We start from the raw sequence: 14203 nt of genomic DNA on the forward strand, positions 1-14203 counted from the left end.
GCTATCTACTAGATACTGAACAAAGCACTTTTATTCGATCTTTAACTCTTGTACTCTTGTCATCATTTTAATTATTTACTAAGCATTTCCTTTCAGTAATTCTGAGAGACAGATATATTAAAACTGATGCTTTGTTGTTGTTGTTTTTGCCAAGAACAAACAGATCACACAAAAAATAATAAAATGGAAAACAAATATATCAGAATACATAGAGTATTGTAGTTTGGTAAGGTCATAATTTTATACAATATCTTCAAACTACCTATTTTGAAGTGTCCCCTAATGAGTAGGGAGATAAAGACACTTTTAACTAAGGAAGCTTGTCCAGACAAGGAACTCAATTTGAAAGCAAGCAGGAAGCGGACTTCTAAGACTGGCTATTAGTGATTTATGGGCTTCCCTGCTTGTGGAAATCTTACTTGCAAAGCTTAGCTCAAATGCTACCTCCATGAAGGCAATTCTAATGCATCAATTGTTATTCAGTGATTCTTCAGTTTAACTAATGCCTTCAAAGACAAGCTCATTTCAGGCACCTGGAAGGAAAAAAAGGCTCCTCAGCAAAAGGCAATTGCTGTACGAAACCACCAAACTTCAGTATTGGCTCATGGAATAAGTAGAACTACAAGTGATTGCCTTATTATATTTCCAAGCAGAATGTAAACCTTCATTCCCTTACTGTCAGTAAAGGGCAAGATAATCCTTATCACCACGTGACATATTGTACACTTCGGTGTATTGGCTGTCTCCTTATTAGAATAAAATCTTCACAAGAGAAGAACTTTGTTTTTCTCACTGTTGAACCTACATAGCCTAGAAGACACTTGGTAGACCCTACATAAATATTTATTGAATAAATAAAAAAATGGGAGATAAATTGGAATTTAGGAAAGATTTCACAAAGTTGATTATATCTCAACAGAGTTCAGAAGGATTCAGAGATTATCCCAAACAGGTAAGGGACACTGGGAATAGGGGATAAAAGTGTGCTCAAAAGTAAGGAGGATTAAAACCACATGATTTTTCTAAATTAGATAAAATGGTGTGGTATTGGTAAGATGTAAACACTTTGTGCTTCTTTTATAGCTTGTCCCTTGTAGGACAGCTAATTGTTTACCACCTTTTCACAACAGGGAGCTCTTTAAGCACAGGGACTATGTTTTAGTTATATATTTATTTTCAAATTTCTTAAACAGCAGGTATTCAGTAGTTGTTAAATAAATAAATGGAAAACAGTATTGATTTGAGAGTAGGAAACATTGATTTTCAAAACTAAAATGGATTTCTTTCTGTTGAAAAGTGTCTTGTTTGAAAACTTTAGAACTGAAAGGGACTTTAGAAATCATCTAATTCAACTTTCCTAGTTCATAGATAAGAAAACTGGAGCATAGAAAGAAAACTGAAGCATAGCTCCTGAGGTCAGGAACCAGGTAATTATAATTAAGAACTAGAACACCCGTGGTGACCAATCATGTGTCACCTTCTTGGAAGACGTGTTCTCAAAAGTGGCCTGAAAATCTGGCATTATCTACTAAAATAACTGCTGCACATACTTTATTATCTATCTTGGAGAAATACTTGCACAAATCTGCAAGAAGTCATTAACAAGGATCTTCACTGTAGGGTTTTTTGACGTGTTAAAGTGAAGAGTTGAAATCAATCCAAGTGACATCATCAGAGAAATAGCCACACTTACTTTACGAGAGCCATGCTATGGAATACTATGAAGCACTTAAAAACGCACGTAGTTTGATATATCTACTAGCATGAAAGGATCTTCAAGCCACTCTTGCGCTAAAAAGAAAAGTAATCTACAGAAAGATCCATACTGTACTGTACCCTTTAAGGCTCATTAACCTCAGGTTCTCCCACTGAAACAATCCAGTCACCTGAAGTACACGTGTGGAAAATTCAGGGTGATTCACAGCAAACAAACAAGACCTGCCTTGAAAGGACGGTAGCGGGTTATGGGGTGTTTGACCTTGACTGTAATGCTTTGCTTTAACAAGGAGAATGCATTATTCATATATTATTTTGCTTTTGTTTGCTGTTAAAATTAATCTTTCAAGAAAGTAGCCATGAATTATGATTTCTTACTTAGCAAGAAACAGGGGGCTGATAGGTAATTATACTGTATCAAGGCTGATAACAACGTACGAAGAATAAAATAAGGCCTTTCGGAAGATCAGGAAACAGAAGACGAGGCTGAGCAGACAAAGCCTCTGGGGGAGGGGAGGGAGCGCCCGCCGGCCGGCGACCCGTCCCCGAGCAGCGGGTGGGGGAGGGGCCGCGAGTTGACGCAGGAGGGCTCGGGAGAAACCCGGGCTAACGAGGCTTAGTGGGATTCCGTGGGGCGGGGCTAACTGCGGCGCGCACGCGCAGCGAGGCCCAGGTGCCGCCGCCGCGGAAGCGAAGGCACTTACGGCTACCGCGCCGCTCGAAGGCTCCTGCGCATGCGCAGGCGGGCAGAGGCTGGAATCGTTGCAGCCTCAGCCACCGCGGCCCGGTCGAGTGGGTTGGAGTCTCGCGCTTTCGTCGTTCGCTCTCTGGCGGGTTCACGCCTCTCTGATGTCCTCCGGCAGCGAGGCTGGGGAAGGGGTTGGAGGGGGCTGTTGACCGCTGCCTTTAAGTTGTGCTCGGGGCGGCCATGTCGGCCGGCGAGGTCGAGCGCCTAGTGTCGGAGCTGAGCGGCGGGACCGGAGGGGATGAGGAGGAAGAGTGGCTCTATGGCGGTACGGAACTTCCTGTCCTTTCTCTCTCTCCCGGATTCTCTCAGGCCTACCCTCCCGGCGCGCAAACGGTCGTCCGCCCCGGCTCCTCGCGGCCCTGCCTGGGGCCTCTCGGACGGAACCTGGTTCGGCCTAAGTCAGGCCCGGCGCGTTGTGCGCGCTCCCCAGCCCGCCTCGGCCTCCTCTTGCCCAGCCCACACCCCCAAACATGCCCGCACCCCGCGACGCCGGGTCTGGGGCGCGGGGCCTGGCCCCCGCCTCTCCCTCCGCCCAGCCGGGGCTGCTCGGCCCCTTTGCCTCCGCGCTTTTTATTCTTGTTTTTCATATCGATTCTGAGCAGTGCTGGTGTGTCTCTTCAAGCCCCTTGATTGTAGGATGCCCTTCGTGTCCCTTTCTTTAAGCAACAGTCGTTCTGTAATAGCTAAATAAAGTTGATGCTGTAAAACTAACGTCTTGTTTCTTGATGGTCAGTTTGTATGGAATGCACCTGCAAGGGTACCTCCTTGTCTGAAAGGCGTGCTTTAAAAATAATTAATTAAGAGAGAAAGAAAGACATGGAATACATTATGGCCCATAAAGAAAACCCCGAATGTCTCCTGTGTGTATGAAGGTGAAGTTTTTCTTATTTAAGAGACTGCTCTTTTACCTACATCATAGAAGTAACACATGTCCCTTAGGCTTACAGTTTTCAGTATCATTTTTATGTATTTATTTTTTTCTAAATAAATTTAATGCATCTTGTATTTCTGTTTTGAGAGGGACTTGTTTAGACAGTTGTTTTTTTAACTTTTATTAAGTCACAGCCCCTTCTTGTTTGTTACAAATATTAGATTTGAAAATTAATATTTGTACCTTGCCAGAAATGTGTGGTCTTGATTGTGTTTAGAAGAGTATAGTAAAAGTCTAAGTTTGGGCACCATGTACCTAACTCCTTGATGATGTGACTTTGACAAACTTTGATTTTGATAAGCTTGTAAAATAAAATAATTTGTCTTTGGTGCCAAGATATAGCATTAGTAATACTCTTTGAAATGTAAATATGTAGGGTTCCTTTTACAAAGATCTAGATGCTTTTAATACCTCTTAAGTTTATTTTTATGGAAGTCTGACTTTTTTATTTTTCATAAAAGACATATCTTGTTAAGTCATTATAAGGTGATCTAACTTTGGATGTGCTTATAGGCCCATGGGACGTGCATGTGCACAGTGATTTGGCAAAGGACCTAGGTTAGTGCTTGTGATGATCACTTCAGATTTTCATACTACTGGTTTCTTTGAGTAGTTTGTTTAATTTTATTTATTTATTTATGTGTTTTTTTTGGTAGATGAAAATGAAGTTGAAAGGCCAGAAGAAGAAAATACCAGGTTAGTGAAATTTCTTGTTGATAACACAGATCGTGTCATACAGTGGTTCTATCAACCATTTGTCAAAATTATTATAATCGTTGGTTTGATTACATTTTGACTAAAGGTTGGGAGACATCGAATCTTTGGGAGTTTATTCCTATTTCAGGACCTAATCTCATACCAGTCTGTTTATTTGTAGTAGCTTAGGAGACAAAGATTTTGAAGTAAGGATTTAAATACTTTTCAGTGTTAAATAACTTCCTCTTAAGTGGAGTATATAGTATAACCATGAGACTGCTAAGAAAAGAGTTTTAACTTACAATCTTAAATTACTACTTTCACAATATTTATGATGTTGTAATGCACTTTTGTTATAATTTCAACATTTTGTATTTAAATGCAAAGTAGGATTAATGAATTTTTTGTAAGATTAGCTCCCTTTTTTAGATTACTAGAAAAGTAGGAGTATCGTTTATAGAACATGTACAGGCAGCCAGAAACTGAATTCTAAATTTTAAAACAAACGCATACAAGTTAATGGATATGCTGACTTTACTCTGACCAGAGGCCTTAGTGTTCTGTAATGGGGAAGGAAGGGGTGGTTGAAAAAACCACAGCTTTTAGAGAATATTTGGTTTTAATAAGTGGAGGAAGTAGTACCTCATACTTACTAGGATGACTGTAATAAAAAAGACAGCAACAGGTGCTGGTGAGGATATGGAGAAATTGGAACCCTCATACACTGATGTTGGGGTTGTAAAATGGTGCAGATACTTTGGAAAACAGTCTGGCAGTTTCTCAAAAGATTAAACACAGAGTCACTATATAATCTAGGAATACCAATCCTAGTCTTATACCTTAAGAGAAATGAAAACATACATCCATGCAAAAACTTGCACAGTATGTTCTCACTTAACAATGTTGTTAGGTTCTGCGAATTTAAGTGAAACTACCTTTAAAAAGACCATTTCTGCCATAGGCTAATTGGTATAAACAAAGTTATGTTCCTAGGCATCTCATCAGCGTTGTAACAAAATGACATTGAACGAAAGGATGTTACTTGAGCTTCTGCTTGCTGTACATGAGTGTTCATAGCATTATTCATAATAACCAAAAAATGGAAATAACTTATGTCCATCAAATAATGAATGGATAGAGAAAATGTGGTATATTTATACACTGGAATACTATTTGGCAGTAAAAAGAAATGAAGTATTTGTGTGTTGCAGCATGGGTGAATCTTGAAAATATGCTAAGTGAAAGAAGCCAGTCACAAATTACTACATATTGTATAATTTTGTTTATATTAAATGGGCAGAATAGGTAAATTCATAGAGATACCAAGTAGTTAGTGTTTGCCCAGACTGAATACAGGGCAAAATGGGGAGTGACTAATATATACAAGATTTCTTTTTGGGGCGATGAAAATGTCCTGGAATTAGATAATCGTTATTGTTGCACTATTTTGTAAACTTACTAAAAACCATTGAGTTGCACATTTGAAATGAGTGGATTGTGTGGTATATGAATTATATTTCTTTTTTTAAAAAATATATCTTTTTTGATTTCAGAGAGGAAGGGAGAGGGAGAGAGAGAGTTGAAACATCAATGATGAGAGGAGTCATCATTGATCGGCTGCCTCCTGCACACCCCGACTGGGGATCGAGCCCGCAACCTGAATTATATTTCAAGCTGTTACTTAAAAAGAAGTGAATGGAAGAACTAAGTGAAAAGTAGAAATAGAAAAGCTTTGGGGATGCTGAAATTAGACTGTTCTTCCCCACTTAAAACTCTCCCTTGTATTGGAAGATGGTTTTTAAAAACTCATTGCTGTATTTGAAATTTTATCTAGTTTTTAAATGTATATATGCCCAACCCAGCTTCTAATGCTAATCTTAACCACAAAGTGAGGATTTGTGTAATTTATAATTTGGAAAGTAATTAAATATTTCTTCATGCCCTGTTTTTCATTTGGTCAAGAAATTAATTGAGCCCAGCCGGAGATCGGAGATTGGGGTTCGATTCCTGGTCAGGGCACATGCCTGGGTTGCAGGCTCTATCCCCAGTTGGGGACCTGCAGGAGGCAGCCCATCAACAACAACTCTCTCATCATTCACGTTTCTCCCTCTCCCCGTCGCTGAAATCAATAAAAGATATATTAAAAAACAATAATAATAATTGATTCACAACTAAATACACTTTTTTTTCAATGTGTGTCTATTGAGTTGAGGGAGAGAGATAGAAACATCAATGACGAGAAAATCACAGATCAGCTGCATCCTGCACGCCTGCAACTGGGGATCGAGCCCACAACCTGGGCATGTGCCCTGACTGGGAATCGAACCGCAATCTGGATCATAGGTTGATGCTCAACCGCAGAGCCACGGCTGCCGGACTAAATACACTTTTTTATGAGCTAACTTTTATTCCATTAACTTTTGTTAATATTAGTTTTTGGCTACAATTCTTGAAGTTTATTTTCTGATTGAGCATTCTTTAGTTTTAGTACACAACTTGATTAAATTTATTGGAGAGAGGCCTTTTGCCTTCCCTGTGCATTACTGTCAAAATGTCATTATATTCCTTAATAAAACTTTATTTGGAGAGTTATTAAATTTATTTCATCCTATGGAAAAGATCTACCCTTAATATTTTTATTTTTCTAGAACATGTTTATGATTTTGTCATGTTTTTAGCATTTTAATGGTGATAGAGAATTAAAACTTCTAAAAGTTCATTGGGGAAGAGAGCACCAAAGTATAATTCTAGTATCCAGCTTGATATATCATTGCATTACCCTAAGTGAGCTGAGTCCTTGTTATTAGAATATTCCTCTGCTTCTTTATGACTGGTGAATTGTTAAAGCCTCTGTTCTTAACCATTGCATTATACTGTCTCCAATTCTCTCATGTTTTATCTGTCTGTGTTTTGGCTAACCATACTGTTTTGTGACATAAACAAGCTGAACTTCTATCTGGCTACCTAGAAGCTTATTTAAGCAGGAGGTAAATGTACTGAAGAAATATAGTTGCAGGTTTGTTTTCTTGAGTTAAGCAATAGAACAGTGAAAATATAACAGATAAGCTATCAGTGTTTATCCTTCATTTTACTTTATTTGGAGATTGTATTAAAAATATCAAGGTAGAAATTAAATTGATTTATATTGAAACTGCTTGACATAGAGTGAAGTTTAGGAAATAGCAGAAATCTCATGAGTTCTTTGAACTGAGTAATTGTTAGTTGCTTTGTACTTGCATTTCCTCATCTATAAAATGAGGTTAATGGTTAATTCCCACTATGAAAATTATAATTATTAAAAATATAATAAACCAATTATACTACAGTACTAGAAGGTTTTTTTGATTGGTAATGGCCATATGCTTGAGATAAGATACTTGAGAAGAAGATAATATGAGAATAAGAGTGTCTTATTGTTGTGTCGATTTTGTTATAACGGCAAATTCAGGTGTTAACTGGCCTTAAAAAAGTAATTAGTCTTTTAATGCATTAAAATTAGTCTGCAGCTGTCATTAGTGTAAAATTGGAAAGCAGTTTTAAATGAAGATAAACTTTTTTATCTTAAGATTTATTTTTTATACAATAGGGAACACATTCAATAAAATGATGATGAAACAGAAAGCCAGGAAGAAGCATGTATATTAACTGAATACTAAAAGAGTTAATGTGATCATATGACAAATCTGAAAAGAGGAAACTTACTTAGTCCTTGACAATTACAGTAGTACCTGGCACACAGTGGAAGTTCAGTAAAGATTTAGGATAAATGTGATGCATATTTTAAAAATGAAAAAAAAAACCCCACACAACTCAAATTATAGCCCACCATCAAATTGTAAATTTGACATCATTAACAAATTGTGGAGGCAGTTCCGTTCTATTTCTAATGTTGAGTAATTGTTTTATGCAAGGCATGAGGAATGGAGTAGGACGGGTAGGTAGTTTTTACCATCCATTTTTTTACTATCTAGTGGAAACAATTTTAGGAAACTATCAGACATAGTTTAAAAATACTAGTGTACCTTATCTGTACTTCTCAAAACTAATACTAGGTATGTGTACTTATTTTTGTTTGTAGTGCTAATAATCCTCCATCTGGAACTGAAGATGAAACTGCTGAGAACGGCGTAACTAAACCGGTAACAGAAGGCTTTGAAATCTAGTTCTTTGTTTAAAATCTTTATCAGTAGTTTTGCCTTCACTTAGGAATAAAGCCAAAATTTAATATGGCTTTCAGTATCCTGCTTGATCTGGCCCCCCTTACATCACCTATCTCATCTGGTACGCTCAAAACCATAGGAAAGAGGAGTAGTGGGAAGATTTCAGGTGAAATAGGGCATGTGCAAAGGCTTTGATGTTTATTTCAAGGAACTGAGTGGTCATAGATCATCTAAAGGATGGGTGGGAAACGTATGGCCTGTGGGCCTGGCACGGCCGGAGAAATCATTTGGTCTGGCCCTGACAAGGCAACTGCAGGCGGGACTCAAAATTCAATAAATCTAAGAGTTTTTTTCATAGCTAATTTTTAAGTTAATAATCTTGGATGGCCCGAGAATGATGTTACAAATATCCAAATGGTCCTTGGCAGCAAAAAGTTTCCCCACTCCTGATCTAAATAGATCATACCCTGATTTTCAAAGCAAATGTTTGAGTCTTGAAGCCTAAATTTGATTGTCATGTTTTTTAGAAAAAAATTTTTTTGTATAAGTGATAGTATTTGACCTCATGCCTGTTGAAAGTGATGTTTCTTTGGGGGTGTGAACGTATTATGGGCCCTATGACTATTTTTAACATTCTAACACCCCCCCATTGTTATTCAGCAAGCTTGAATTTGTATACAAAAATTATTTTGCCTAGGTTTTCTATTTTTTAAATTTAATATTTGACTAAGCATAACATAGCCTTTTAGAGCCAAAACAAACCTTTATAAATGGTCCTACTTTTACTCATAGAAACAAAACATTTCCTCGACTATTTGCATGCAGGGCCTCTCCTAGGTGTAAATGAATTCCAGGAATAAGTGAGCTGCTTCTTAACTGTTTGTTACTTTTTAACCGTGACACTGATTATTAAAATTGTTTTCCTCTTAATTTCATTTTTTTTTCTTATCAAGAATTTCTCAAATACTTTTTTTATAATTTTATCTTATTATCTTAGTAAATTGCCTTAGATCTTTTTTGTAAGAGGAACTGTTATGGTAGAAAGAGACATGAGGCACTATTTAAAAAAAGATGGCGAAAAAAGGTTTTCATTCTTACCCTTTTTTTTTTTATCATGTAAAGCATTGATGTTATAAATGAGTTGAAATAAGTAACAGTTCTGTGAACTTGTAACTGTTTTGTGTAGAATTATAGCTTAATCACAAAATGGTTACTTTTTCATTTATTCATATTAGATGTTGAAATGGATTATTTAATGTATTTTATAATTGTTTATGTTGGTATAGAAAGTGACTGAGACTGAAGATGATAGTGATAGTGACAGTGATGATGATGAGGATGATGTTCATGTCACTATAGGAGACATTAAAACAGGAGCACCACAGTATGGGTAAGTTCTTTTTAAGTAACAATTTTGTGACTAAATCAAAGGTAGTGTGCCTATTGTTTTTACATTTTTCCATCTTACCATGATATGAAAGAACTCTTGTTAAACTTTCTCCATGAGTTGCCAAGAGAATAGATCTTAAAAATTCTCATCCCCAGAAAAAAAATATTTGTGACTATGTGTGGTGATGCATGTTAACTAAACTTTGCAATTTAAACATATCGCATCATATTTTAATTGCAGCTCATGATAAAAGGGTATTTCACCACGAAAATAATTCTTTCCTAAAGATAATTAGGTAAAGTTATATGGAAGCAGCAGTATTTTTGATTCCTGAAGTTAAAGTGTTTTCATAAATGAGTACAACAAATGCTTTGGTTAGAATTAGAAAGCCTTAAATTGCAGTTTGCATTTGTATTCTCTGATTTTATTATCCAAATCTGAGTTTAGGTTTGTAAATTGTTTTAATAGAAACAATATAAGTATTTCTCATAGTGTTTTTCTTTAAGTTGTTAATTATCCTGTAGACTTTTTACGCCAATGTGTTGTCTCATGTTTCATAGTTGGTAAAATTCTGAATCAAGTGAACTGGGCTATCATTGACTCATTGAGCACATGAAAAATTTTACAGAAATATTGGAAGGCAATATATTAAAGTATAGCTTGTGATTTTGTTTTGGTGGTAGAATAAAAGTCAAGGTCGTCTTTGGTGTTTTTCAGATTGGATGTATAATGTAGTTTTGCATTGGGAAGATAAAATAAACTTTTCATTAATCGTACTATATAGTTTACTAAGCAGCCTTATCTGGACTCAACCAGTATATATACAGTACACATAAGTACTTTTGAATACTGGGTAGTCAAAAGTAGGTAATTAATGATGATGATAATGATGATGATAATACAGTAATGAATAAATAAATAATACAAGAATAAAGTCTTTTGTATATTCACAAGTTTTGCCCACCCTTGCATTTTATCTCTTCAGTAGAGCCTTTTCTTTTTCAAAAGTTATTTATTTTAGGAAGTCACTTTTGCATTATAATGACTACCTGTGTAATTTTAAAACCCTAGCAATTTTTTGGGGAGCAGGGTTGAGAAGAGACTAAATTATTTATGTTAAAGATAGATAACTCTTTTTTTTAAATGTATATATCTTTATTGATTTCAGAGAGAGGAAAGGAGAGGGGGAGAGAGAGAGAGATAGAAACATCAATGATGAGTCATTGATTGGCTGCCTAGCCCAAAACCCGGGCATGTGCCCTGACCGGGAATCGAACCCTGATCACCTGGATCCTAGGTCGATGCTCAACCGCTGAGCTACTCCCGGCCAGACGAGATAGATAACTCTCGAAGTTCTCCTCATCCCCACTTAAAGTAAATAGTATTGGGCTGGCTTATAATGTTAGCAGACCTCTGTGCTAATAGGCCTTTTACCATCTTCATTATGCAAAAGAAACACTTTGGTATAACAGCAGTACTCATGGCATATTTAGTAAATACTTTTATATAAAATTATTTGTATTTGCAAGTATAGAAATCAGTGGTGATTTCTTTTATTAATATGACCAGTTTTTGGTAGGAATCACACGCAGATATTAAATGCACATAGACTCCCATAGTACTTTATGTGAACTTTATTTCTTACAGCAATTTCAAGTTTCATGAATTCTAGTTATGTTTATACATGGTTAGGCTCTAAATTCCTTAAGAGCAGAAATCTTGGTTTATGAATTTTCCTATTCCTTATATTGCCTTACATGTAGTAAATATTCAGTAAATGTTTATTGACCAAGTAGACTTATGTATTAAAACAGTTGTCTTTGAACATTTTTCCTCAACATTTGGTTATGAAAATTTTCAAATATTCAAAAAAGTTGAAGGAATCGAGGTGTGAATACTCATTCACCCATTACCTAGGTTGCACAGTTTATATTTGCTATGTTTGTTTTATTACATATACATATATACATATATGTAATACACATATATACATACATACATACATGGGTAGGAGACACACACACACACACACACACACACCTCTATCCATGCATTTACCTATTCATCAGTTCATCTATTTTTTAATGTTTTTTTTAACCTCATCCAAGGATATGTTTTTTTTATTGATTTTAGAGAGAGGAAGGGAGAGAAACATCTATGTGAGAAACATTGATTGGTTGTCTCCCTTACATGCCCTGACCAGGGATTGAACCCTCAACTTTATTTTTTTAATGTATTTTTAATGCATTTCAAAGTAAGTTACAGATCTTTCTGAAGGGTATAAAGCTTCTTTAACCTTGATATCTCAAGATACATTCCTTGAAAACTGAAAGGCAGCCAGTGAGAAAATTAAATTTGGTGACAGTTTATTTTGTGTACGCAAGCATATTTATAGAACAAATTATGTTCAAGGAACAATAGTAAATTGGTTTATTGTTAGCTGTTATAAAGTACAAAATAGCATTTTTTTATAACATACTTTTGTTACAAACTTCATTTTATCTATAAGGTAGGAAGAAAAGCTGGCAGGAATAATTTGTCTTATATAGAGAAGTGGGTTCTTAGCTATATCTTTGAGATTCATTTATTCTTTCAGTAAGCACTTTAAAAAATATATATATATCCTTATTGATTTCAGAGAGAGGAAGGGAGAGGGAGAGAGAGAGATAGAAACATCAATGATGAGAGTCATCAATTGGCTCCCTCCTGCACTCCCCCACTGGGGACTGAGCCTGCAACCTGGGCAGGATGCCCTGACCGGAAATTGAACTCCGATCTCCTGGATCCTAGGTTGATGCTCAACCGCTGAGCCACGCCCGGCTGGGCAGTAAGCACTTTTTAAAGACAGTTTGTCTGACGCTGTACTAATTGATGGTGGGGATATAAAAAATAATATAGTCCTTACTTACCAGAAGTAGTGAGGAAGACAGATGTGAGCAAATATTTTAGCTCAGTGTGCTAGAATCAGAACATATACAAAGTGATTTGAAAGCTTTGAGAGTCACTAAAAGCCTACTGGTGTTGAAGATCCTAGAGGAGGTAATATTTTAACTTGTTTGCATGATCCTTGAGTTAAAAGGAAGAGAGGACTGATGGTTTAGGAGAGGGTACTACTTAGATGTAGTGCAAGCATGACTACATCTGGTGCGTGGAGGGTGAAGGTAGGAGAGAGGGGGGTCAAAAACCACTTAGGGAGGAAGGAGTTAGGATGTTTCTGCTATGTTATCATGAACCTTTGAAGGTTCTTTAGGCAAGTCAGCTTCTTTGAAAAGATAACTAGCAGCAGTAGTTGAGATGGACTCGATAGAAATTAGTTATTGAAGTGATTGTTCACATGAGATAATCCAAACTAAGCCAACAGCAGGGATGGATGGGAAAATAAGGTATATTAGAGTGAGTAATAAATAGAAATAAATGGGTAACTAGTTGGTTGTGTATGGAGAGGGAGAAAAAGGACCCAATAACTTAGAGGTTTCTAAAGTAGTTAATTGAGTACATAACAGTGCTATGTAAATGAATAACCTAGATCTCATAAATTTAGTACATTGGAGACCAAAAGGTGGAAATTACTAGGCAGACAAGTGGCAGCGAATCTTCACAAGTCCAGTTGGCTAAACTTGCTAGGGTAAAGAACCAAATTAAATAACATGAATATGATGTGAGAAATATATCGTTGAAAGAATTGTCTATAACTTGAGGTCTAAGAGCTTTTTGCTCTGTGGGAATTGAGCCTTCTTCCTTACTCCCTTCTGTCCCCTTTTCCCTAACCTCCCCAATGTATAAGTCTATTTTGGTCAATATATATGATTTTCGTACTCTTACAAGAACACATTATATAGAAAAGCAGGGAATTGTCTGTAAACTCATATTACAGAAAATTTATACAAGGTCTATGGAGTGTTAAGGTTATACAATTAATAACAAAACTTGTACTTGAACTTGGGTCTGTCTGAGTCTACATCCCCCCCCCCCATAACATGTATGTTGTACTACATTTTAAAAGGTGCAGCTCAGTGATTTTTTAGAGTGTATGAATTCATGCAGCAACTATCCAAATCAAGATATGGAACACCACTAGCATTCTGGAAACTTGCCCCTCTTGTTTTCTCTCAATCATTAGCTGCGGACCACCACCAGGCACTGTTCTGCTTTCACTCTAGACTTATTTTGAATTTTATGTAAATTCATTTCATGGATGGATGTACTCCATGGGTATTTGAAAGAGGATTTATCAACAGTATCAAGTGCAGGAAGTATTAAAGGGAGGTTGGTGGGTTTGGAAAGGGGTGGAGAAATTTCATTGTTGCAGGAGGTGAGGAGTTCTAGAAGTTTAAACTAGGAGACGAGGAAGTGAAGACAAAGCATCTGGACTCCTCCTCCATTCCCAGCCAGATTTCCTGTGAAGTGTGCTGTAGTGGGATATTAAGTTAGTGGTAGGTGTCTGAGAAGGAAAACAAGTCAGGCTTTTAAACAGTATTTGTTTTTATCTTTTATTGAGCAAGTGACAGACTTTTAGTTTAAAACATTTTCTACAGTGCGTGTCATTGTCAGTTTACTCTGTG

At 36.6% G+C, this 14203-nt stretch overlaps 1 protein-coding gene across 8 annotated transcripts in view; it reads left to right on the forward strand.

Moving 5' to 3' along the window:
• The first annotated feature begins 2397 nt into the window (after positions 1–2397).
• The window catches only part of FIP1L1 (factor interacting with PAPOLA and CPSF1), a 75048-nt gene continuing 63242 nt past the window's right edge, over positions 2398–14203 (forward strand). For 2 of the 8 annotated variants that reach the window (XM_081154734.1, XM_081154739.1), the window contains exons 1-5: positions 2437–2729; positions 3909–3953; positions 4052–4091; positions 8170–8230; positions 9538–9641. In XM_081154734.1, the coding sequence (XP_081010860.1) occupies positions 2645–2729; positions 3909–3953; positions 4052–4091; positions 8170–8230; positions 9538–9641 (335 nt within the window). In that variant the 5' untranslated portion in view covers positions 2437–2644. Of the gene's footprint in view, positions 2730–3908; positions 3954–4051; positions 4092–8169; positions 8231–9537; positions 9642–14203 lie in introns of all 8 variants that reach the window. The other 6 variants (XM_081154740.1, XM_081154741.1, XM_081154735.1 and 3 more) reach the window with 5 other exon arrangements.

This window comes from Miniopterus schreibersii (genome assembly GCF_964146895.1).
Source record: "Miniopterus schreibersii genome assembly, chromosome: 1".
Lineage (NCBI taxonomy): Eukaryota > Metazoa > Chordata > Mammalia > Chiroptera > Miniopteridae > Miniopterus > Miniopterus schreibersii.